The sequence below is a fragment of the Procambarus clarkii genome, chromosome 72 (genome assembly GCF_040958095.1).
Source record: "Procambarus clarkii isolate CNS0578487 chromosome 72, FALCON_Pclarkii_2.0, whole genome shotgun sequence".
NCBI classification, from domain to species: Eukaryota; Metazoa; Arthropoda; class Malacostraca; order Decapoda; family Cambaridae; genus Procambarus; species Procambarus clarkii.
Window position 1 is genome coordinate 30,760,353 of NC_091221.1, and position 27,804 is coordinate 30,788,156.

Below are 27,804 nucleotides of genomic sequence, written 5' to 3' on the forward strand. Positions count from 1 at the left end.
TCTTGACATCAATTTGTGGAAATTCCCTTAAACAATTGATTCTATCATTCATGAAACTCCTGTAACAAATTCCACATAATGGAAAAGAAGGGGGGGATAATATGGTGCTTTTACCATATCAGTTACTTGGAAGGAAACTAAAAGATATTTTCACCATATCAGTTATTTAAGGCGTCATGTTGTTCTGTATGGAACTAGAAGACACTAGTCCTTCGGTACAACTTCTCAAATAAGCCACAGGGGTCTAATTTAACTTTGCGGTTTCTATATAAAAAATACAAAAAACATATATGTTCGGGAATAAAATATTCACATATTTTATACTTATTGTATTAGTTATTTTATGTCTGTTCATTACGATAACATCTATTATGAATATGTATAACAAAATACCATATGTGGAATCAGTTGCAGTTAGAATGACTGATGGTAAAATAAAATATGTTATGGTTCACTACATGCCATAGCTGGTTCCCTTGCGGTAATTCTGGCAACTTTGGAATTTTCACAACATTTAACACAAATAAAAGTATAAAAAGTGAAGAAAGAGAACAAATGAATTTCGAAGCACCATAAAAGAGGTAGGAATTTTCCAAATATTAAATTAAATGGATGAGAATATATTTAATAATTGGGCTAAAAAAGACCATACTGTGTGAACCAGGTGCTTGGTTAAAAATATTATAATGACAACAATTCTTAACTTAATATTCTCTAGAAGGCCTAAAATTGTCCACACGTGTGTAATCTAGCTTTGATGCCCGATTTACTATATACAGTATATATAAAACTAAAATTCTTATTCTCTCTTTTTTTTTGTTTAAGTAAATAAAATAATATTATATATTTACTAAAAAATAGAAATATAGTGTATAGTGTCTCACCTAGTTGTATTTGGGGGGATTGAGATTTGGCTCTTTGGTCCCGCACCTGAACTGTTAATGAACTGGTGTATAGATTCCTGAGCCAATTGGTTTCTATCATATCTACATTTGAAACTGCATAAGGAGTCTGCCTCCTCTTCATCATTGCCTAATGCATTCCATCGGTTAGGTACGCTGACACTTTTCTTCTACACTAGATAAGTAAGTATATTAAAGCACATTGTTATATTAAAGTTCTGATTGATTACATTGACAGTTTGATTAGTAATTTAAACAAGATTAATAGACACCATACAGCAGATTGACAGCACATATAAGACAGCAATGATCACAATGGTAAAGATGTTCAGAATGGGTACATAAAGATTGGGAGATTGGGTAGCAAAAGATACAGATAAACAAGATTTATAAACACCATACAACAGTTTGGCAGCACATATAAGAAAACAGCAATGATCACAATGGTAAAGATGTTCAAATTGGGAACATAAAGGTTGGGAGATTGGGTAGCAATTGATACAGTGCAATTTTAAGGCAAAAAGTGAAAAACTATGAAGATGAAATTAGGTACTTTTTAGTATTGATTTTGAATGATGTAAAAGTTGGACAGCTTTTCAATTCAGTAGGGAGTGAGTTCCATAAACTGGGTCCCTTTATTTGCATAGAGTGTTTACACAGATTAAGTTTAACTCTGGGGATATCAGAGATATTTATTTCTGGTGTGGTGATAATGGGTCCTATTACATCTGTCCAGGAAGAGTTTCAGACAAGGATTTACATTTAAGAACAGGGTTTTGTAAATGTAGTTGACACAAGAGAATTTGTGGAGAGAGATTATGTTTAGCATGTTTAGGGAGTTGAACAAGGGGGCTGTGTGTTGTCTGAAAGCAGAATTTGATATTATTCTGATAGCAGATTTTTGCTGGGTGATGATGGACTTGAGGTGGTTTGCAGTGATTGAACCCCATGCACAGATACCATAGTTGAGATAGGGATAGATTAGTGCATAATATAGAGAGATGAGAGCAGAGTTAGGAACATAATATCTGATTTTGGAGAATATACCAACTGTTTTAGATACTTTCTTAGTTATGTGTTGTATGTGGGTACTGAAGTTGAGTCTCTTGTCTAGGAATATGCCAAGAAGCTTTCCATCATTTTTATTGCTAATGTTTACATTGTCAATCTGAAGCTGACACTTAAATTTTCCGAAGATTCACCAAACATTGACCAACAACACGATTCCTTTCTACCCTCAAATTTCAAGAAATCTCTTATCTGGTGAATTTTTTTCTTACAACTGAGTCAAGAAAAAAATAGTAATAACAACTCCCAACTTAAAATAATATTCTCTAGGATGCTTAAAATTGTACACGCGTGTCTAATCCAGCTCTGCGGCCTGGGTGACTGTATACAGTATATTTATACTACACTCTTATTCTTTCTTTTTTTGCTTTAGTAAATAAAATAATATTACTGTTATTTAATACTTACTAAGAAAACAAATTGAGATTATAGTTTCATATATATACACTGGTTAAATTTTTATTTCCATCGAATGTGTGTGTGTGTGTGTGTACTCGCCAGTTATGCTTGGGGTGGAGGATTAAGCTTAGGTTCTTTGGTCCCACCTCTTAACTGTCAATAAACTGGTGTGTAGATTCCTGAGCCCATTGGACTCTATCATATCTACATTTGAAACTGTGTATGGAGTCTGCCTCCACTGCCTAAGGTATTCTGTCTGTTAGGTACTTATCATTGTTATATTTTTTCTTGACTCAGTTGTAAGAGAGAAATACCCCAGATAAGAGATTTCATGAAATCTGAGGGTTGAAAGGAATCGTGTTGTTGGTTAATGTTTGGTGAATCTTTGTAAAACACTGCAATAGAAAATATATTTTCATTAAGATGAGACTTGGGGTAATATTGTACAATATAACGAGAGCCGAGAGATTTTAGACTGGCCTCTTTATCATTAATATTGTTCGTCCTTTTTTTATTTACTAACAGATGAGGATCCCAGTTACCCTGCAGAACTTTACATTTAAGCTGAGAAGATGGTATCACTAATATGGGTTCAAGGAGTAAAAAGAGAATTGAGGACCAATGATAAGCTACAACTAAGCCACTGCCAGGAAGTCTAAAGATATTAATCACGTGGGATGAATTAAAAACAGGTTGTATTTTAGGTTTGAGCATTGTAGTTGCAATCCAACCTGGATTGGTAACTGTTACGGAATGCCTTATCGTGTTATTGCGTCACATAAAAAAATGGCACTGTTATTTAATAGTAATACTTTCAATATTACAGGGAGAACAAGGTTAACGACCGAGAAGGTCGTTAACGGTCAGCACTGTTACGGCCCTAATGGGACGCAACCGGGTTCTTTTCTGATGGTATTTGTTTTTGGGTATCCGGCCCCAAGTTAGTAGAGGTTTTCAAGGGGTGCACTCCGTAATGCAAGTAAAATCAACGAGGGAGGTACATTAAACACACAAGTATACCAATTTCTATATATATTCCTTTTCCACCACCATATATAAATAAAAGTCACACACGGGAATTATTTTTACACAATATTAACAGCTTCGTCTCCCTCTGAAGACACTGAAGACACTTAGAGACGCTCACTCTGAGTAGCCTTTCCTGGTTTCCTCTTCCGTGGCCCAGAACCCACGATGAATCCACCCTGGCCATAGGCAAGCCAAATCACAATCCCACTGGGTGCCTCATCGTGATGGCCTACAACCACAGTCCAGCCTATAGCTAGCAGGTACTAATCAGCCGCGCTGTTAGGCCACTCCACGACTAATACTAGGGTTGCGAGCCCTAGGCAGGAGCCTCCTGTGACTCGCTGGTCACTCTCCTTGGTCGGCCCCGCAGAGGGTAGTCTCTTCCACCAGCCAGCCCCGGATACGGCGATTCCCGTCGCTGCCACTCCTCAGGCAGGCAATTACACACTCAGCAGAGTTCGTCCTGGGGTGGCTCACAGCTTCTACAACGTAGACTGGTGAAGAGACCTTGGCTGCCTTGGGTAGACTGATTCACCGTTCATCACAGCCGTCCTAGGTTGACTCTGTGAAAGCAGACACGTCATCAGTACTGGGACACTACATGGGACCACTAGGAAACTTCACTTACTAGCTTAGACACAAACGTCCACCTCTTCGCTCCATAAATAGCATTCACTGTCTAAGTGCCACCTCACCTGAGGTCAGCAGCGGCTACTTCGCAAGCCGACTAGGACAGGAATCCAGCGCCTATTGCCGGCATATCCTGTCACCACTAGATAGCGTTGTCCAAGTTGTGGGGTTCTCGGGAGCGGACTCACAGATGGCGTGGACTTCACTGCTCCGTGCTCCGGCGAGGAATTCTGGTTCGTAACAAGCACGCGGTGAGGCGCGTCCGGTGGCGGGAATTCTGTTAGCCAATCAGAATCACCGGGCGAGGCAATGAGTGCTGGTTGGAGCATGAACTGAACAGTACTCTACTCACTCCTGGACAGGCCCCCCATATGTGTTGGGATCGAACTGTCTAAAACCCAACACATTTTAAATAGGTTTGTTCTGCAAGTGCTTTTCTGTACTTGCAAGTGCAAGTACCATTTCAGAAAAGGCAGAGACCGAAGTTGGAATAACCCAGTTGCATGGTAAATCAGAGGTGAAAAATGAAAATGACACTATACCTTTCTTTTGCTTCTAGATATCATAACCAAAGAGCAAGAGACCAGGTAGTTGACATAGTGGACATCTTCCTCCATCATAATCATTATGATTAACGAGTGATTTATTTATCTGTCTGCAGTATTTGAGGAAATTAGTAACTATTTGAAAAAAAACCTTGGTGTCGTGTAGTGGGAGGTAATAATAATCATCCTTATTATTGTCCAGGGTATTATTACACCAAGACCAACTTTCATAGGAAAAAGGCATGTTAGTAAAAGCACATTCTTTTAAATAATCTTCTTTTTGACATTTAAAACATTCCTTAAATTTTGAAGGATAGATTTTTTGTAATAGTTTATTGTAAAAATTAGGTCATTAATATCGAGGATCAAATAATGTTGCAGACCGATGAAAAAAAAATAATGCAACCATAATTGTGGCTAATATAATTGAAAAAGGAGGGGATGACCATTTTGATTTGCTACTGCATTATGGGAAATGTGTGGGCAAGAATTTACATAGACATAACAAAATGTTAAATAGTCAAATTCGCTTTTATTCCACCGATATCAGTTGTAAATTGAACTTTTAATTTAGATGACTGCTTATTTTTTCTTAGTAAACCTGCTTCCACATATGAATTTACATCATATAAATTTATTGGTTGTGGTTTATTATTATTATTATTATTTATTATTATTATTATTATTATTATTAATTATATATAAATTTGCATGTTTCACATTTGCCTCACTATACAATTTTTGAATTAAAATACTCATGCATGCAGTAATATTTGTCATATCTTGATTAAAAGGTGAGGAATAGGATGATGGAGGAAAAATATAGAAGTTTGTATTAGTTATATTTATTAAATTAGGTATAGTTTGCCCAGATATGTACCGCATATTAATGGTTTTTAAATATATATAATGAGAAAACAGCTTTTAATGAAACTGGGCTTTAGGCTATAAATCTCAAAAAGATAGAGTACCTTAGGCTGAAATCTAAAATTTACTGATATCACGTTTTTCAACTTGTTTACGTGGAAGATTTTTCATGTAATCTTAAAGTTGATTACATATTTACTTCCTCACATAATGTCAAAGTAAAAAAAAATATCACATGTGTTGTCAACCCCTAATATTTTTTCCTTAATTTTATATACAAATCGCTAGTTTTATATACATTTGTAATGTTTTTTATACCACAGTATTTAAAATCCCCTAGTCTTTTATATCTCCGAGTAAAGAAAATTAAAATGACCCTATGGGAGGGCGAAAAAATTAGAGGAGTAAACTTTATCTAATATTGGGAGATGTTTATAGATAACGACTATTTCATCTGGTAAATAATTCTCAGAAAGATAGAGTAGAAGGTATTGTTCGTAACTCGAGACATGATCACTGCTTTATAAAATTCTCAGATGGATTGAAACCCATCCTACTTTCTGGAAAGAACTAAAAATGTCGCATTCTACCAGTCTAATAAACCACTACACCTCCTACAAATGCCAATACTAAGAAGATTCGCTGGTGAATCGATTGACTCTTATTAAATTGCTTGGAAATGTGTATATCTTCCACGTTGACATCCATTTATGGAAATCCACTTACACAATTGATTCCATCGTTCATGAAACTCCTGTAACAAATTTCACATATTGTAAGAGAATGGGGCCAATATGAAGATTATATCATATCAGTTACTTTTAAAATGCGCCTTTTGACTACTGGTTAAGGGCCTTAGAGCATTCAATTCGGAGGTAAGAGATATGGGCTGACCAAGACAAACGAGTGTCAAAGACCAACCCCAAAAGCTTTGCGGAATCCCTGTACACAATGGGATGACCATAAAGCGACAAAGAGGGAAGAAGAACGACATGCTTCCGAGTAAAAGTCATGACACAAGTCTTAGACGCAGAGAACTTGAAGCCATGATCGGTGGCCCAAGACGACACGGCATCAATCGCAAGTTGAAGCCGCTGTTGAAGGAGAGGCGAATCATCACCCCGACAGCAAAGGGTAAGATCATCAACATAGAGAGTAGAGAAGACGCCAGAAGGAAGAGAGGAAAGAAGACCGTTGAGGGCAACTAGAAAAAGAGTAGTGCTCAGAACACTACCCTGGGGAACACCCTCATACTGCTGAAAAGGGGCAGAGAGAGCAGTACCAAGCCGCACACGAAAGGAACAACGAGAGAGGAAGCTCCGGAGGAAGAGTGGGAGGTTCCCACGAAGGCCAAAAGAATGAAGTTGAGACAGAATATGATACCGCCAGGTAGTGTCGTAAGCCTTTTCCAGGTCAAAAAGGACGGCAACAACGGAGGTATTCGCAGCAAAAGCAGTACGAATATAGACCTCCAAGTTCACCAGGACATCTGTCGTGCTGCGGCACTTGCGAAAACCAAATTGAGAAGAGAGAGGTGGCGATAGTGCTCTAAGAGCCACATCAAAACGAACGTTGACCATACGTTCAAAGAGCTTGCAGACACAAGTCGTGAGAGCAATAGGGCGGAAGTCCTTGGGGGATGACCCGAGAGACCCTGGTTTCCGAACAGGGAGGACAGCAGCATCGAGCCAGTCTTCGGGGACTGACAACGACTCCCAGACCCGGTTGTACAGCCTCAGTAAATACTGAGACGTGCACGGAGGGAGATGGCGAAGCATTTCATAATGAATGCCATCGGAGCCCGCTGCCATAGAACCACAAAGGGCTAGGGCAGATTGAAGTTCAGAGAGAGAGAAGGGATCATTATAGGGAAGGTGAAGATAACTACAGAAATTTAAAGGACGAGATTCAAATTCCGCGTCCCACCGCGGACGCCACTGTCCGCGGTGGGCGGACAGTGGCGGCTGTGGCAGACAGTGGCGGCAGTGGCAGATAGTGGCGACGGGCGGACAGTGGCGGCTGTGGCGGACAGTGGCAGTGGTGGGAGATAGTGGCGGCGGGCGGTCAGTGGCGGCTGTGGTGGACAGTGGTGGCGGGCGGACAGTGGTGGAGGTGGCGGACAGTGGTGGAGGTGGCGGACAGTGGTGGCGGTGGCGGACAGTGGTGGCGGTGGCGGACAGTGGTGGCGGTGGCGGACATTGGTGGCCATGGCGGACAGTGGTGGTGGTGGCGGACAGTGGTGGCGGTGGCGGACAGTGGTGACAGTGGCGGACAGTGGTGGCGATGGCGGACAGTGGTGGCGATGGCGGACAGTGGTGGCGATGGCGGACAGTGGCGGCGGGTGGACAGTGGCGGCGGGTGGACAGTGGCAGCGGGCGGACAGTGGTGGCGGTGGCGGACAGTAGCGGCGGGTGGATAGTGGCGGCGGGCGGACAGTGGTGGCGGTGGCGGACAGTGGCGGCGGGCGGACAGTGGTGGCGGTGGCGGACAGTGGCAGCGGGCGGACAGTGGTGGCGGCGGTGGCGGACAGTGGCGGCGGTGGCGGCTGGTGGCGACGGGTGGCAGCTGGTGGGTGGTGGCGGCGGGTGGCGGCTGGTGGCGGCTGTGGTGGCGGCCAGCTGGGACACACCCTTCACCACTGAAGGTCTGAGCACAACTAACCATGTGTGTCTCTCACCACCAGCTAAGTGTTGGCAGCTCGCGCTCTCAAAATGTTTCCTTCAAAGATTGTATATTATCTTTGAACAACAAGTTTGATTATCAAGGAAATAATGCATATATTATTGTCACATTAATACTGTGCAATATCTTATTACATTCCTGCTAAATAATTATAATTTGAAACAGGACAAAAAATCCAACATATATATAAAAACCAACATTAGACATCACGAGGCCTAGGCCTATCTGTGACCACACATCCTGCCTCCCTGGCCAGTTACCCTCTCACACCTCACACTCTTAACTCACTCTCACTCTTACTCTGTCACTCTTACTCACTCTCAGTCACCCTTACCCATTCATACTCACTCTCTCACTCTTACTCTCATACTCTTACTCTCAATCACTCTTACTCTCACTCACTCTGAATTACTCTTACTCTTACTCCCAATCACTCTTACTCTCAATCACTCTTACTCTCACTCTTACTCCCAATCACTCTTACTATCAATCACTCTTACTCTCATTCTTACTCACTCTTACTCTTACTCCCAATCACTGTTACTCTCAATCACTCTTACTCTCATTCTTACTCTACTCACTCTTACTCTCACTCCTACTCTTACTCCCAATCACTCTTACTCTCAATCACTCTTACTCTCATTCTTACTCCTCACTCTTACTCTCACTCTTACTCTCAATCACTCTTACTCTCACTCTTACTCTCAATCACTCTTACTCTTACTCTAACTCTCAATCACTCTTACTCTCATTCTCAATCACTCTTACTCTCACTCTTACTCTCATACTCACCCTTACTCACTCTGTCACTCTTACTCACTCTTGTCACTCTTACTTTTACTCACACTTACACACTCTCTGGCACTCTCACTCACCTTCAGTCACTCTTACTCTTACTCACTCTTACACTCAGTCACTCTTACTCTTACTCACTCTTACTCTCAGTCACTCTTACCTATTCTCGCTCACTCTTACTCACTCTAGTTAATAAGAACACACCAATATAAGACAACAAAACGTTTTCAGATTCTTTCACACCACTTTCCAGCAACTTTTATAATTTATATAAATTATCTTAGGGAATAATACATAAATTATATATTTAAACATGATATTAGTGTTTAGTGGAATGCATAAAGAGTCAAATTGTGTTAAAAAGAGCGATTTTTAATAAGTTTGGAAAACTACTTTTTTCTGATCATATTATAACTAAATGGATTTTGAACGTTTCACTGAGCCAATAAATATCATTCACAATTTATTAATGAATTTTACAAAAAACACCATAAATTTTATATTTAAACATGCAAAAACTATTTGTAATACATTAGGAACAAAATAATTGTAGAAAAACAATTTATTATAAAACCTTTGTGTTTGGATTTTTTGATTAAAAGTTTCTCAAAGGCTCTCCTGCACCATTCTCAATGCAAATCATTCCCACACCTATGGGAAGAGATAGACGAACGTTTTCTAGATGATTTGTGTTTGCTGGGATCACCCCATAGGGCATGACGACAATTGAAATCACCCAGCAGGAGCACAGGCTCCGGCAAGGAGTCTAGGTGTTTAAGATCGGGAAGAGAAAGTGGGACAGTGGGGGGTAGATAAATAGAACAAACCATGTACCATCTACGCACAAAGATACGGGCGGCAGAACAGTGGAGAGGCGAGGAAAAAAGTAAGGGGACAAAGGGAACATCGGAACGAATCAAGAGAGCAGAAGAATTATGGGGAGAGAAAAGAATAGCCACGGAAGCGACCAGGACGAGAACCAAGCATCGCCTCCTGGAGACAGACACAAAGGGGCAAAAACTGTGAAATGAGAAGTTGGAGGTCAAAGAAATTGGCGTAAACTCCACGGATGTTCCACTGGAGAAAAGACATCAGCAAAGAGAGAGAGGAGAGCAACAGAGAGCAAAGAAGAAACAAAGGTGAAGAAGGAACACAGCACGCTAAAAAAGCACAGAGTCAGGATCAGGGTCAGCGAAGTCAGGGTTAGGGGGCATGGGTAAACTGAGTAAAGAAGGAGGGCAAGAAGCGGGAGGACGGACCAGAGGTGGACGAGCAGGGTCTGGAGGAGAAGGAAGGGGAGGAGGGGGGGGGGCAGAAAGAGGGGAGCGCACCTCAGCAAGGGCAGTAACCGAGATGGAACCAGGGGCTAAAGAAACCTCCACAGTAGGAACAGGGGGCACCACCACCGAAGTGGGAGGGGAAGGAATGATAGAATCAGAGATAGGGGGTGAAGAAGAAAGCAAAGCTTTCTTACCACAGGGGAGGAGGAAGAAGAGGAGCCAGGTTTCCGCTTCTGACTCAAAGATACAGGCGTCCCAGCAGCAACGTACTGGGCAACAGACTCTAGTGTCTCGATAGGAGAAGAAGATCGAGAGCAGCAATACAACCATCAGGAGAGCGATGGACATCGGCCCGCACAGTCAGGCGGCGTGGAGAGCCAAGAGACGGAGGAGAAGGACTAGAAGGAGAGGAAATAGAAGACACAGGAGACGTGACAGACTGGGTAGAAAGAAGGGGAGCCCTAGACAAGAACCAGGAGGGGGACCCTTGAGAACAGAACGGAGGGAAACAGGGGAGGTGGTGGATGGTGTGTCCGGGTCTAAGGCTCGGAAACGGTTGTGAGACTGAGAAAGGTGGGAAGGACGAGGAGAGGAAGAGCGCACCACGCGAGCATAGGAGACGCCAGCGAAAGAGGGAGACTATGAACTTGGCGCTGAGCCTCAGGAAAAGACAAACGGTCTCGGTGCTTCAAGTTGAGGACAGCCGCCTCAAGTTTGTAGCGAATACATGCACGGGAGAAAGTAGGGTGGGCCTCACTGCAATTGAGGCAGCGGGCCTGGGAAGAAGTGCACTCTAACTTAGAGTGACCCTCGCTTCCACACAGGGGACAAGAGAGACAGGACTAGAGCATTTGAGGGTACCATGCCCAAACCTCCAGCACTTACCGCAGAGCCTCGGAGAGGGAATATATTCCTGAACGGAGCATCTGACACCAGCAAGAATGACAGAGGGCGGAAGGGACCTACCATCAAAGGTAACCTTCACAACCCTAAGGGGCAGACGGCGATGGCCACGAGGGGGACGGGTAAATGTATCCACCTGGAGTACAGAATGACCCTGAGCCTCGAGGATATGCTTGATATCCTCATGGCAGTCCTTGAGATCCCTAACACCAGTCGCAACATGTGCTGGAGGAGAACAGTGCCAACACTGGCATTCAATCGGGCGTTCTTCGAGACCCGAACAGGGGCCTCGCCAAGGCAGGATAAGGCGGCCAAGCGGGCGGCCGCATCCTAAGAAGGAGCAACGACACGGGTACCAAGACGAGTGGGGTTGAAGGTGATAGAGGCATCCACGGAATTGACAAGATGCCTATGAAGGGAAAAATTATCAGGAGGAGTTGAATCCAAAGGTAGGAGGTCAAAGTATTTACTCCACGTATCAGGACCAAACAACGCATGGAACGAAGTAGGATGGGAAGGGAGCATACGAGAGCAGCCATGGCGATGATGAAACCCTTAGAGAGAGACGGGTTGAAAGGTGCTGTAGTCACAAGAAAGGATGGAGCCGTGCAAGGGGACGAGACAGTCACCACAGCAGGCTTGGAGCTCGACCCAACCACAGAGGAGGGAGGGGAGCAGGGAGGAAGAGTCCGGTCTGGGCCTAAACTGGGTTCCGTAGCGGGGGCTACAGATCCCGGTCTTCCAGGACGGTCCGACTCACGGGCCTGGTCGCCCACCCCATGAGCCTGGGTAATAGAAGGCAAGTCGTTATCCATACAGCAAACCAAACAAAAGAGATGGGACCTGGAACCAAGGGATACCACCTACCAGTGCAGCCAGGGAGGCCGAGCACGGGCCAGTGCAGGAAGGGTGTGTCGTCCCCAGCGGTGCTCCCCCTTTTCAACAGGGGAGTCCTACTACTACGTTCATTCTCCCACACAGGTGCTAACACCCCAGTCCCCCTATCGCCCCAGCCTGGACACCCAACCATCCACTCAGGGCGGCCTCTCACAGGCACCCCTCCAGCGGTTGGTCCGATGGCTCACAAGGCCCCTACATGGTGCCCTTCAGCACGTACACCACCCAAAGAGGGGGCAGGAGGGGGCACAGGCAACCCACACCGGTCCCAGGGAGGTGTATGTGAGCCCCTCACCACGGCAAGGAGGCACCACGGAGAAGCCAAGACGAGAGAATGATTTGTAGATAAGGGCAATTTGAGAATGGTCCAGGACGGACCGAAACGTCGTCGTCCCTTCACATTCTAATGTGTGGTCTGGTCATCATACTTTAGCCACGTTATTGTGACTCATCGCCTGCAAGATAAAATCAAATTCTCTCTTTTTTTTAGTATGTATATAATAATAATATTATTAATATATAACTGAAAACTCACACCCAGAAGTGACTCGAACCCATACTGCCAGGAGCAACGCAACTGGTATGTACAGGGACGCCTTAATCCGCTTGACCATCACGACCGGACATAAGGAAGTGATAGTCGAAGCTATTTGAACCACTTCCTCGCCGGCACTCAGATGGTAATCTTGGGCATAGCATTTTATCAAATCACCTCATTCTTTGGGGCACATGTGAGGAACACAAATGCGAACAAGCTTGAATGGTCCCCAGGACTATATACAACTGAAAACTCTGGGTTCGAGTCACTTTGGGGTGTGAGTTTTCAGTTGCATATAGTCCTGGGGACCATATGCAACACTAATGCATACACTAATGTTTTCTATTCATTATTAGTTGCAGATTAAGTTAAGTGACTAATTTCAAGCATAGAAATATTCATAAATTACTTAAGTAGTGGTTAACACTTTGCACACCCACACTAGAATGTGTGTAGTCTTTCTGGTTTTCTTAATTCAATTTCCGTGCTACGTCATTCAGTTTGGCATCAAATTGTTCGCAATATGGTTCTCTGAGGGGATATATTATAGGTTAAAACTAAGCTAAATAGGTTAAAACTAAGCTAAATAAAATTTATTATCTTTAAGATTATTTTACTGTACAATTATCATTTGTCAATTTTTTTTTATATATTCATCTTGACAGTCTCAACTGATTTTTTGTTCTCTCCACCATACTTGTGTATCCTCCATGGCTTTCGAGTGACCTTTATTCTACCTCTAATTGTTTCAATTCTTTTGTTTACTTGCATTTATTGTTGTGTTTTGCCATAATTATTCTCTAATCTTAGCAGACTCAATACTTTGTAAGCTCTTATTGTATTGTTATATTATTATATTGTTGTGTTTTGCTATAATTACTTTCTATTTTACAGCAGATTTAGTTTTCATCTGTTCCTGTAATTGCTTATCTTATTGTATCGTGACATTATCTTATCTATATGCTTACTGATATTGATCCAGATCGAAATCTTCTGTCTCATACCCCACAAATCAGCACATTGATCATCATTATTGCAGGTATTACACAGCAAATCTTGCAAAAAACAAACTCCTAAATAGCACCTGCTTATCAGTTTACAACCAAAATGTTAGGTCACTTGGTAAACATTTTGATGATATAAATGCACTACTTACAGCACTAGGTACTAAATTATCTTTCATCATTTTAACAGAAACTTCGCTAAGTAATGACTATACCCAACTCTACAATTTAGCTGGTTATAAAGCCATTCATAACTGCAGGCCTAATAAAAAAGGTGGCGGTACAGCAATATATTACAAAGATACCTTCATTTGCAATAGTGTCATTAGTGATAGAGACGACTATTGTGAATATAGCTTTGCCAAGTTCTCCAGTAAATCCCTTAAATCCTCCCTGATAATCGGTGCCATCTATAGATTTCCTAATACCAACATAGCTTTATTCTCTGACAATGTAAGGAATCTTATCATAAATAACAATCTCAACAAAAATCACATCATTCTGGGAGGTGATTTCAATATTGACCTGGGTCTTCAAAACAACCCTCAAGTTGACTATTTCCGTAACAGCATGCACTCCTGTATGCTAATCCCCACAATCACCAAGCCCACCCGAGTCACTCAAACATCTGCCACAACCCTGGATCACCTATGGACTAATATAACAGCTCCCCTTACATCTGGGGTAATTTATGACAGAACAACTGACCACTATCCTACCTTCCTCATAGCAAACATTGACACATCACCACCAGAAACCAAAAAACTTTCATTCAGGCTACATAGTGAATCAGCTTTAGGCAATCTCTCTAATGCACTTCACAATATTAACTGGGAATCTGAATTTAATAATTCACAAGATATAAACTCATCAACTAACCTCTTTCTCTCCAAAACTCTAAGCCTCTACAACACTCACTGTCCCCTCCTTACTGTAGAGGTGACCCACGTGTTACAACAATAGTACAGTAATATTTCACCTGGAACTGTCGTCGTAGGGAGAGGTAGGGCTGGTAGGGCAGGTGGAGCAAGTCTAGGCTCCTCAGGAAGGGTAGGACAGAGGGAGTCAATGCCTCTTTAGGGGTCCTATGGGCACATATCCTAAGTGCCAGTGGTGCCGGGTAGGCGTCGTCCGCACTGGGTCACATGCAGTTCAAATCTGGCCCACTCGGCCTGCGCGGGTAGGCTGTGCGCCGTCGCCGTCCACCAATCAAGGCACAGCCCTGCCTATACTGTAAAATGTCTCCTTTGGCGGGCACTTTGAATGTGGTTCCCTCTACACTCCTCCCGTCCCTATAGAACAATGGGTATATTGGAGGGAAAATGTTTCACTATATATAACATGTCTTTTTGTAAAAAGTCTGGTTTCATGAATGGGTCCTATTACAATTATTATCCGTATTATCTTTGCACTGTACACGAACATTACAATTATTACCCGTATTATCTTTGCACTATACACGAACATTACAATTATTACCCGTATTATCTTTGCACTATACACGAACATTACAATTATTACCCGTATTATCTTTGCACTATACACGAACTGTTTCAACATTGCATACACTACACTATTCTCTTTCCTTTTTTCTTTTTTTTTTTTTCAGCTTCACTCTTAGGAATTTACTCTGTCCTAACAATATTCCTCGCACCGAAGCGCTGCTCCTTGAATGTGAGTCCCTTGACAGAGCAACCCTCTTCCCACATCTCACCCCCAGGATCCCAAGGGAAAGCAATTGGATCTATGCCTTCCAAGAACTGACCAAATGCTAGTTCATTCTTTATTTTCTTCTGAGCCCTCCTTTCCACATTGTGTCTTAACGGGCCCCACTTCCTGTGAGAATTTTGCTTCGCTTCCTGATCCAGACCTGTCTGTTCAGTAGTGGCATGGTCCCGAATTGCCACTTTTGTCCTGCATTGGATTCCTGAAGGAGCCTCACTTGACGAGTTCTCACTTAGCATAACCAAACTCTGCTGGTTGTATGAGTCTGATGTGCTAGTGTCCATGTCCCCCCTGTCAGTGTGAGCCGATGTCTTCCACGCCTCTAGACAATATCTGGTCAGCATCTTGCTCCGATGCCCCTCCTTGGCCTGTTATGCACTGGGTCGGATTTAGGCCGAATGAGCCGACCCGGCAGCGTTTAAAGACGAATTTTGGTCCTTAAATGAAACACGTGGCCTGTTGCCCGAGGTGTCCCCGTGCTGGTGGACTGCTTCCTCATTCCTTTCGGATTCCTCACAGTCCCGAGCAAAATGACCCTCTTTCCCACACCTGTAGCACTGAACAGGTCGCCTAGGGGATGGGCTACGGCGATGCTGTGGTGACATAAGAGCAACTGTAAGGTGCCTCAAACTCTCACACACCTGGTCCAATCTCCCGTTGGTCTCTGAGATACCTGCTACCAAGGTGTCCAACTTCGCCTCCACGCCCCTGGAAGATAAAGGATGCGAGCCCGCACTCGATGGTCGGCAAGTGTTGATTCCAAAACCTGAAGAACTGGTAGCCGGTGGCGTGCCTGGGGAGCTGGGAAGGGCGAGTGTCGAGCGCCGAGAAGCGTCATTACTCCTGGGTGGCCGCTCATACTGGGAGTACTTCCCACTGCATTCCCTCGCACTGCTGGACCTTGGGGCACTCGGTGATGGGAGTCGTATCCTTTGGAACCTGAGGAACCGTGGATCGCTATGGCATTGTGCTGGAAGGTTTGGGCCCGATCATAGCCTCCTCCATGGAGGAGTTCCTCGCATTGGAAATGTATCCTGCCAGACTCTTATCCTGTAATCCCTGGCCAAATCTCATTACTGCGATTTGTTCCACTTCCCATCGTGGCACATGTTTGTAGGCCCGATGAGCCAAGTGATGGGCCCTATCTGCCCAATCAGCGATATCCTCTTCTGGTTCCTGCTGGGCCTGGTTAAACTTCATCATGGCTACATCCAGAACTTCCCTATCGCCAAATCGCTTGATCATCTTATGCATCATGCGATTATAATCGATCGACGGTTCTCTGTCCAGTAAGTGATTGTAAAAATCACTTGCCTTACCCTTGAGGCACCACCCTAACTGTGTCAATAACGTAGGCCCGCTCCAGTCCTTTTCCGAGGTATAAGACGTAAAAGGGCGGTAGAAGGTGGCCCAATCTGACTTCCCGTCATAGTCCAACGCCCGAGGTAATGTGCGGAAGGTCTCTTTCTGCTGGCGATAACCTGTCCGCCTGCTGCGGGATAGAGAGGCATCCGAATCGGAAGTCCGAGAGCTGTGTGACGAGTGTCGAGCTGTCCGTCTCCTTGATCGAGTCGATCGATGGTGGGAGGGGCTCCCCTGCCAAGTACCTTGCCGGCCACTAGCCCTGGAGTAAGCTGGTGACTGAGGTCGGCGTCCACGTTGTCTGCCGCTGGCGGCACCCCTAGAGGAACGGCGGGTACCCGTTTCGCTGGACGAGGACGATGAACGACTTCCTGCCCCCTGACCTGAGGGCCCGGGGCCCTGTTGGGACGGGTCCGCCTCAAACGATATAGCAGCCATCAAATCGGGTGTGGCCCGAAGGCGGTTGATATCATAAATGTTGTCCTCCGTGATCACGTGGCGATGCCGAAACTTGATAATGCGAACGGCCAATGTATCTCCTACACCCGGTAGCAGCTGCAGCTCAGCAGGCCGAAGCAGAGTTTATCTTGATTAGAGCTATTGTGCTGGTGTCGAAAACTAAAGCTCAAATATATCGTGCCATGCCTTGTAATAGGCCTTAGATCTGGGGCCAGGCACCTCACATGTATATCACACCAAACAAAAAAACAAACAACAAAAAAAAACACAGACACCAATGGCCACACTTAAGGTTCCAATGTTCAGAGATAGAGATAAATGTTCCACAAAGAAAAATAAGCACTGCGTCAATAATGTAAATGATGGGGCCAGGTGGGTTTCAAGCAACATAAAACACTGCACACTTAATTGGTACCTAATCACTTGAGGCTTAGACAAAAACTGGGCACTTACTGCACTTGCAAAACTGGAAAATCTGATATGGCAGGCACTTTGAGGAACTTTAACAAGCAATGTGCCTGATTTTCATAAGCACTGGGCTGAGGGTTCTCAAAACACTTTTTCAGGTGAACGTGTGGAACTGTGTGCAGGGCGGATCACCATCCACCTTAAATCTGGTATGAACACAAACTCACTGGCTCACTTAATGTATCTGTTCCCCCTGAGCCGTTACTTCTGTAGAAAGCCTAGAACAGGTTACGTCTAGCTAACAGTAGAAATGAGAAAGTAACAGACCTGTAGCAAGCACCCTGCAGAGCTGGGAGCGGCGTCGCTGTAGTAAACACACTGGAGACGGATGCGCTCGGGAACGACAGCCTGAAATCCTCCGCGAGCGGATTCGTAACAATACAGGTCGGGTATGCTCATGAACGGTGGCCCGTATTCCGTGTGAATGGTGGTACTCGTCTCCCCTTCAAAGAGCTTGGGGACCGCAGGAATCGGTGCTTGGGGGACAAGACAATAAAATGCAACAATCCGGGGAAATAATCCGGATAAAACACTGATAACTGGAACTTATGGAGAATCTTGGGGATTGCACGAGATGTGGAATAAAACATATGCACAAAAAACAGGGGTCGAAATATCTTGGGCACCGCTATTGAACAACAAACCGAAGAACATCTATGGTGCAACCAAAGCCAGTAATTCGAGACTGGAACCGTTGAACACTATCTAAGACGTCTTGACTGAAGTCGGCAGAACGATGATGCAGATATCTTGGCGAGGTCCTCTTGATCACCGCGTGGGAACGTTTACTCACTGCGCCAATGTAGAGGTGACCCCACGTGTTACAACAATAGTACAGTAATATTACACCTGGAACTGTCGTCGTAGGGAGAGGTAGGGCTGGTAGGGCAGGTGGAGCAAGTCTAGGCTCCTCAGGAAGGGTAGGACAGAGGGAGTCAATGCCTCTTTAGGGCCCTATGGGCACATATCCTAAGTGCCAGTGGTGCCGGGTAGGCGTCGTCCGCGCTGGGTCACATGCAGTTCAAATCTGGCCCACTCGGCCTGCGCGGGTAGGCTGTGCGCCGTCGCCGTCCACCAATCAGGGCACAGCCCTGCCTATACTGTAAAATGTCTCCTTTGGCGGGCACTTTGAATGTGGTTCCCTCTACATTACCAAACAAGTAACTGATAAAAGAAAAAATAACCCGTGGCTCACAAGTGGCATAATTAAATCAATCAACAAAAAGCATGAATACGAAAAGAAATTTAGGAGTGGCCTAGTTTCAATGGAAGTAGTTAAAAGGTACTCATCAGTGCTTACCAGTATCATAAGAAAAGCAAAACTTTCATATTATGAGACTAGATTCAAAGAAGCAAAAGGCAACATGAAAAGCACATGGAATACCATCTCTAACATCCTGGGAACTAAACAAACACTCCACAACCAGATAACACTCTCTAAGGATGGCCTTACACTGTCATCTGACTTAGAAATGGCGAATGAATTTTAATAGCTTCTTTTCATCGATTGGTGCTAACCTTGCAAGTAAAATCCCACAGACTCAGACACATATCAACACATATCTCTCAGGCAGCTATCCAAACTCTCTTCTCCTCTCACCAGTCAGCCCGTCAGATGTTGTGTCCATCATACACTCACTAAAAACCAAAGCTGGGAACATCAGTTAAATCCCATCCATTGTTTACAAGAGCGCCTCCCATGCCCTTGCGCCACCTATAGCTCTGCTGTTCAACAAGTCCTTGAGTGTCATACCTTCCCTGATATCCTTAAAAAAGCAAGAGTAACGCCAGTTCATAAAGGAGGTAATCCGTCAGACATAAACAACTATAGACCAATATCGAACCTACCCATACTATCAAAAATATTTGAAAAAATTATCTACAAACAGCTCTACTCCTATCTCGTAAAATTCGACATTCTTAGCCCCTGTCAGTTTGGCTTCCGCTCTCAAAAGAGTACCAACGATGCAATTATTAGTCTCCTTGATATAATTTACTCAGCCCTTGACAAAAATGAGTTTCCAATTGGACTCTTCATTGACCTGAGAAAGGCCTTTGATACTGTTAATCACGATTACCTCTTATGTAAACTCCATCATTATGGAATCCGAGGCCATGCACTGGACTATATCCAATCCTATCTTAGTGATAGACACCAATGTGTAGCCATCAATAATATAATCTCTCCCATTCTACCAATAACCGTTGGAGTGCCACAGGGCAGCATCTTGGGACCTCTTCTATTTCTTATATACATTAATGATCTGCCTAATGTCTCTAACATTCTGAAACCTATTTTGTTTGCTGATGATACTACCCTCATCTACTCCAACCCCAACCCACATACACTAAATGATGTTGTTAATAATGAACTAAAAAAAGTCCACTTATGGATGTCAACCAACAAACTAACACTTAACATAGAAAAGACCTACTACATCCTATTTGGAAGCAAATCTACAAATGCAATTCAGCTTCAGATTGACAATGTAAACATTAGCAATAAAAATGATGGAAAGTTTCTTGGCATATTCCTAAACAAGAGACTCAACTTCAGTACCCACATACAACACATAACTAAGAAAGTCTCTAAAACAGTTGGTATACTCTCCAAAATCAGATATTATGTTCCTAACTCTGCTCTCATCTCTCTATATTATGCACTAATCTATCCCTATCTCAACTATGGTATCTGTGCATGGGGTTCAACCACTGCAAGCCACCTCAAGTCCATCATCACCCAGCAAAATCTGCTATCAGAATAATATCAAATTCTGCTTTCAGACAACACACAGCCCCCTTGTTTAACTCCCTAAACATGCTAAACATAATCTCACTCCACAAATTCTATTGTGTCAACTACATTTACAAAATCCTGTTCTTAAATGCAAATCCTTGTCTGAAACTCTTCCTGGACAGATGTAATAGGACCCATTATCACCACACCAGAAATAAATATCTCTTTGATATCACCAGAGTTAAACTTAATCTGTGTAAACACTCTATGCAAATAAAGGGACCCAGTTTATGGAACTCACTCCCTACTGAATTGAAAAGCTGTCCAACTTTTACATCATTCAAAATCAATACTAAAAAGTACCTAATTTCATCTTCATAGTTTTTCACTTTTTGCCTTAAAATTGCACTGTATCAATTGCTACCCAATCTCCCAACCTTTATGTTCCCAATTTGAACATCTTTACCATTGTGATCATTGCTGTCTTCTTATATGTGCTGCCAATCTGTTGTATGGTGTTTATAAATCTTGTTATCTGTATCTTTTGCTACCCAGTCTCCCAATCTTTATGTACCCATTCTGAACATCTTTACCATTGTGATCATTGCTGTCTTATATGTGCTGTCAATTTGCTGTATGGTGTCTATTAATCTAGTTTAAATTACTAATCAAGCTGTCAATGTAATCAATCAGAGCTTTAATATACTTACTTATCTCTCTCATCTCATTTTTCTCTTGTAATGTATCTTTATCATTTATCAATTCTGATTGAAATTACCTACTTAAAATTATCTGCTAGATTAAGGACCTGCCCGAAACGCTGCGCGTACTAGTGGCTTTACAAGAATGTAAATACTGTACTATCCAATGTAATCTCACAAACCCAATGTACCTTCTTGTATATATATAAATAAATAAATAAATAAATAAATAAATATGAGGTCTTAATTCAATTTCCGTGCTACGTCATTCAGTTTGGCATCAAATTGTTCGCAATATGGTTATCTGAGGGGATATATCCATATGAGGTCAAAAGGCGCAGTAGTCATTTGACCTTCCTTCTCCTCCAGATCCTGCTCGTCCGCCTCTGGTCCGTCCTCCCGCTTCTTGCCCTCCTTCTTTACTCAGTTTACCCATGCCCCCTAACCCTGACTTCGCTGACCCTGATCCTGACTCTGTGCTTTTTTAGCGTGCTGTGTTCCTTCTTCACCTTTGTTTCTTCTTTGCTTTCTGTTGCTCTCCTCTCTCTCTTTGCTGATGTCTTTTCTCCAGTGGAACATCCGTGGAGTTTATGCCAATTTCCTTGATCTCCAACTTCTCATTTCACAGTTTTCGCCTCTTTGTGTCTGTCTCCAGGAACCGATGCTTGGTTCTCGTCCTGGTCGCTTCCGTGGCTATTCTTTTCTCTCACCTCATAATTCTGATTTCATAATTCTTCTGCTCTCTTGATTCGTTCCGATGTTCCCTTTGTCCCCTTACTTTTTTCCTCGCCTCTCCACTGTTCTGCCGCCCGTATCTTTGTGCGTAGGTGGTACATGGTTTGTTCTATTTATCTACCCCCCACTGTCCCACTTTCTCTTCCCGATCTTAAACACCTCCTAGACTCCTTGCCGGAGCCTGTGCTCCTGCTGGGTGATTTCAATTGTCGTCATGCACTTTGGGGTGATGTGCTGACAAACACCCGGGGTCGCCTCCTTGAACCTTTCATCCTCTCTTCTTCCCTGTCCCTTCTTAATTCTGGTGAGCCCACTCATTTGGACTCTCGGACTCGCTCCCTTTCTTGTCTTGATCTTTCTCTGTGCTCGTCATCCCTTTCCTTAGATTTTGGGTGGCGAGTCCTTGATGACCTCCATGGCAGTGACCATTTTCCTATCCTTGTCACTTTTTTCTCCTTTCGCCCTCCTCTCTCCTTCCCTAGGTGGCGGTTTGCCGAGGCTGACTGGCGCCTCTTTACTCTCCGTGCCACTATTTCCGACCTCTCCATTTTACCTCTCCCTCGCGCCCTCCTTCTTTTTCATGGCACTGTCTTTGACGCTGCCCTCCACTCTATTCCTCGCTCTTCCTCTCGGGGAACGCAGAAGTGCGTTCCCTGGTGGAGTTTGGACTGTGCTCGGGCTGTCCGCTGTAAGCGTGCAGCCTGGAAGAGACATCGCCGCCGGCAGACGGTTGAGTCTTTTCTTTTGTTTCGGAAGGTGAGTGCGGTGGCTCGTAGGACCATCCGTGTGGCTAAACGTGCTTGCTGGGAGACTTATGGCTCCACCGTTACGTCCGAAACTCCTCTTCCACTGGTCTGGAAGCGTATCCGCAAGATTGCGGGTAAGTTCGTTCCCGATGTCTCACAGGTCCTTCGCCTTCATGGTACTCTTGTGGCGGACCCATTGCAGGTTGCAACCGAACTGGGTTCCCATTTCTCTTCTGTTAGTTCTGGTTCTCGTCTCCCCCAATCCTTCCTTCTTCGTAAGCCTCTCCTTGAATCTCGTCCTTTAAATTTCTGTACTTATCTTCATCTTCCCTATAATGATCCCTTCTCTCTCTCTGAACTTCAATCTGCCCTAGCCCTTTGTGGTTCTACGGCAGCGGGCTCCGATGGCATTCATTATGAAATGCTTCGCCATCTCCCTCCGTGCACGTCTCAGTATTTACTGAGGCTGTACAACTGGGTCTGGGAGTCGTCGTCAGTCCCTGAAGACTGGCTCGATGCTGTTGTCCTCCCTGTTCGGAAACCAGGGTCTCTCGGGTCATCCCCCAAGGACTTCCGCCCTATTGCTCTCACGAGTTGTGTCTGCAAGCTCTTTGAACGTATGGTCAACGTTCGTTTGATGTGGTTCTTAGAGCACTATCGCCACCTCTCCCCTTCTCAATTTGGTTTTCGCAAGTGCCACAGCACAATAGATGTCCTGGTGAACTTGGAGGTCTATATTCGTACTGCTTTTGCTGCGAAGACCTCCGTTGTTGCCGTCCTTTTTGACCTGGAAAAGGCTTACGACACTACCTGGCGGTATCATATTCTGTCTCAACTTCATTCTTTTGGCCTTCGTGGGAACCTCTCGCTCTTCCTCCGGAGCTTCCTCTCTCGTCGTTCCTTTCGTGTGCGGCTTGGTACTGCTCTCTCAGCCCCTTTTCAGCAGTATGAGGGTGTTCCCCAGGGTAGTGTTCTGAGCACTACTCTTTTTCTAGTTGCCCTCAACGGTCTTCTTTCCTCTCTTCTTTCTGGCGTCTTCTCTGCTCTCTATGTTGATGATCTTACCCTTTGGTGTCGGGGTGATGATTCACCTCTCCTTCAACAGCGGCTTCAACTTGCGATTGATGCCGTGTCGTCTTGGGCCACCGATCATGGCTTCAAGTTCTCTGCGTCTAAGACTTGTGCCATGACTTTTACTCGGAAGCATGTCGTTCTTCTTCCCTCTTTGTCGCTTTATGGTCATCCCATTGTGTACAGGGATTCCGCGAAGCTTTTGGGGTTGGTCTTTGACACTCGTTTTTCTTGGTCAGCCCATATCTCTTACCTCCGAGTTGAATGCTCTAAGGCCCTTAACCTCCTTAATGTTTTGTCCCATACTTCTTGAGGAGCGGATAGGCGCACGCTCCTCTATTTGCACTCCTCTCTCGTCCTGTCTAAACTCGATTATGGTTGCCCTGCATACTCTTCTGCTTCTCCTTCTACTCTTCGCCGTCTTGATGCTTTGCACCATACTGGGTTGCGTCTCAGCTCTGGTGCCTTTCGTTCGACTTCCGCCCTTAGTTTGTATGTTGACACTGGCTTTCTCTCTCTTCAGGACCGCCGTGATCGCTACTGTCTTCGCTGTCTTGCGCGGTCCTTACAACATCCTTCCTCTCGCCTCTGTCGTGCATTGACTTTTCCTCCTCCTGTGGTTCCTGTTCCTCTTCATTGTCTCCCACTTTCTGTCCGGTTATCTCGCTTACAGGATTCTCTTTCTGTTCATATTTCTAATGTTTCTCCTCGCATTATTCCTTCCTTACCTCCGTGGAGAGTCCCCCTTCCCAAGTTTTGTACGTCCCTGACTTGTATTACTAAAGCCTTTACCCCTCCTACTATTCTGAAAAGCCTCTTCCTTGAGCACTTTTCTTCGCACTCCCACTCTATTTCCATCTTCACTGATGGGTCTAAGTCTGCGGACGGTGTGGGCTACATTATTATTTTTCCTGACCGTACTTATATGTGTCGCCTCCCTTCGGAGGCTAGCGTCTTTACGGCAGAACTTTATGCTATTCTCTATGCTCTTCGTCTCTTGCTTTCTCATTCTCATTCCTCCTTTGTGGTTGTAGTTGATTCTCGTAGTGCCCTCATGGCTCTGGAGTCTTTTAACCCTGTCCATCCGGTGGTCATCGAGATTCAACATTAGCTCTTTCTTATTTCTAGTAAATTTAAATCAGTAGTTTTGCTGGGTTCCCAGCCATATTGGTGTTTCTTTCAATGAGCGTGCGGATGCTGCCGCTAAGGAAGCTATCCGTTCTTGTTCCATCTCCCGTAAAAGTATTCCTTATTCCGACTTTTATCCTGTTATTCATTCTTCCACTCTTGCCCGTTGGCAGGGTTGTTGGTCCTCTGTGGTTAGTAATAAGCTGCGTACTCTCAAACGTAGTGTGTCCCCGTGGCCTTCCTCCTACCACCGTAACTGGCGGTGGGAAACTGCTTTGGCACGGCTGCGGGTTGGTCAAACCCGCTTAACCCATGGTCAATTAATGGAGCTCCGCCCTGCTCCTTATTGTCCGAATTGCGTTGTCCCTCTTACAGTTGTGCATATCCTTGTTGAATGTCCTGACTTTCAGGACAAGCGTGTGTCTTGCTTTCCGACCGTCCCTCGCGGTCACTTGTCCCTCGATAGAATTCTAGGTGAATCGGATACTTTTGATATCGTTCGCCTTATGCGTTTTTGTTCTCGTATTGGCATTCTTGGTGATATTTAGCGCCCTCTGATTATTTCGCACTTTGATGGTGCTTCATAGACTTCCCGGTTTGGTGCCTTCTTTTGATAATTACCTTACCTCTCTCGCCTTGGTTACCCTTTGCATTTCATCAACTGTGCCTACTCTCAACCCAAACGAAATTTTTTTCATCCTAAACCTGCTTCCAACACTAGTAGCACTGTACTATGCCTTCCCTTCATATCTGAACTCAAAACTTTTACCAATACCTTTCGTCCTCTTGACATAAAACTCGCCTTTCGTCAAACTAACACACTTCGTAGCAATCTAGTTCACACTGCTCCTCCTGCTTCTAATGCTGCTGGTGTCTACTCTATTTCCTGTTCGTCTTTTCCTCTCCAATACTTTGGCGAAACTGGCCGTACACTGAATGACAGACTTAAAGAACACAAGAGAAGTGTTAAGTCTGCAGACACTAACAATGCTCTCTTCTGCCATGTGAGGGATTCTAATCATCCCATTGATTGGTCTTCCTCCAAAATAATCTTTCCTGCCTCTACTCTACACAGACGCCGTCTTGTTGAATCGGCTCTAATACACAATGTACCCAACATGAACTTGAGTCCTGGCTTTGTTGCTGTGGACTCTTCCCTTTCACAGTATATACTCAAATGCTCTAATCTTTCTAACAAACGTGACCTTACATAAGCTTACCCTTTCCATTTACCTTTCTTTCTCTTTCCTTTCTTTCTCTTTTCTCTTTTTTCCTGTTCATTGTCTTCTCCTACGTTCCCTCGTTTTCCTCTTCTCATTATTTTCTCCTTCTCTTTCGGTGGTTATAATAGAAACTGCCTCGTATGGGCCAATAGGCCCTCTGCAGTTCCTACCACTTGCCCCTCTACTTCACCTTACTTTGCTTCTCATCTCTCGTGCCTGTTTATTGCCTGTCTCTACTTCCTCATCACAATCGACTTGAGAATGGTTTTATCTTATTAAATGTTTATTGTGTGTATACATAGGAAAGGTGACTTAGCAGGGTGTAGGTGGCATCAGCGTCATCAGAGAGATAACTACTGATGACCTATTGGGTCAAGATTATGTATAAAGAGTCCAGGAACGTTTTGTTTCTTGTAGCTGAATCCAGTTTTTATTTTTTTGGTTGGGGGTTCTCCTCCTACTGTTTGTAAAGTTTTTACCTTTTTGGTCGGGGGTTCTCCTCTTTCTTCTCCTCCTCCTACTGCTTGGGGTTCTTCTCCTGCATCTTCTAATTCTCCTGCTCCTCCTTCCCCCTTGCGTCTTGTAACTCTAAAAAAAAGACAAATCCTAAAGGTTTTTTTCAGTTACATCAAACAAAGACTAGGGAAAGGATAGGTCCATTAAAAACTGAGACAGGTCAAATAACAGATAGTGATGAAGAGATGAGTAGTATTTTTAATAAATATTTTATCTCTGTATTTACTAAAGAGGAACTTAACAATTTGCCTTCAGCCGAACATGTCTATGTGGGTGGGGAGGAGGACAGGTTGAATAGTTTAGCAGTTACCAGGGAGGATGTAAATAAACAAATAGTAAAACTCAATCCAAACAAATTCCCAGGGCCGGATGAAGTGTTTACCAGGGTGCTTAAAGAATGCAAAGAGGAGCTTTGTGACCCACTGTCAACCATATTTAATAAATCAGTAGAGTCAGGCAGAGTGCCAGAGTCATGGAAGGTTGCTAATGTGGTACCAATTTTTAAGAAAGGAGATAGATCACTCGCATCAAACTATCGACCAATTAACCTAACGTCTATTGTGGGAAAGTTAATTGAATCGATAATTGTAAATACAATTCGTCTTCATCTTGAAAAACATAAATTAATAAATGATTCGCAACATGGTTTTACAAATTGCCGTTCATGTTTAACAAATTTGCTATTATTTTATTTCAGCATAGTTGAGGCAGTTGATTGTGGTAAGGTTTGCGATGTTGAGTACCTTGACTTTAGCAAAGCTTTTCATACAGTGCCACATGAAAGACTGATTAAAAAGAAAGAGGCTCATGGCATTGGGGGTTATCTTGAGGTTATCTTGAGATGATTTCGGGGCTTTTTAGTGTCCCCGTGGCCCGGTCCTCGACCAGGCCTCCACCCCCAGGAAGCAGCCCGTGACAGCTGACTAACACCCAGGTACCTATTTTACTGCTAGGTAACAGGGGCATAGGGTGAAAGAAACTCTGTCCATTGTTTCTCGCCGGCACCTGGGATCGAGCCCAGGATCACGAGTCCAGCGTGCTGTCCGCTCGGCCGACCGGCTCCCATATATACCGGCTTCCATATACCGGGGTGCTATATAAAGTTGGATTAGAGCATGGCTATACCAAAGGAAACAAAGAGTTCGTGGCAAAATATTGTAAGTGGGGTGCCTTAAGGCTCTGTCCTGGGACCTCTGCTGTTTATAATATATATAAATGATTTAGATTCAGGTTTGATTAGCAACATTTGCAAATTTGCCGATGATACGAAAATCGGTAGGGAAATAAGCACGGAACAAGACTCAGTATCACTTCAAGTCGATCTAAATAAGGTTTTGAAATGGTCAAAAGATTAGCAGATACAGTTTATTGCTGATAAATGTAAAGTTTTGAGG

At 44.0% G+C, this 27,804-nt stretch overlaps 1 protein-coding gene across 1 annotated transcript in view; it reads right to left on the reverse strand.

The window, feature by feature from the left end:
* LOC138356476 (uncharacterized) overlaps positions 1-26,482 on the reverse strand; it is a gene marked incomplete at its 5' end in the record, with an annotated part of 78,744 nt that extends 52,262 nt beyond the window's left edge. Inside the window, one exon of the mRNA XM_069312638.1 lies at positions 26,374-26,482. Coding sequence (XP_069168739.1) covers positions 26,374-26,482 — 109 coding nt within the window. The remainder of the gene's footprint in view (positions 1-26,373) is intronic.
* Between the last annotated feature and the right edge of the window lie 1,322 nt (positions 26,483-27,804).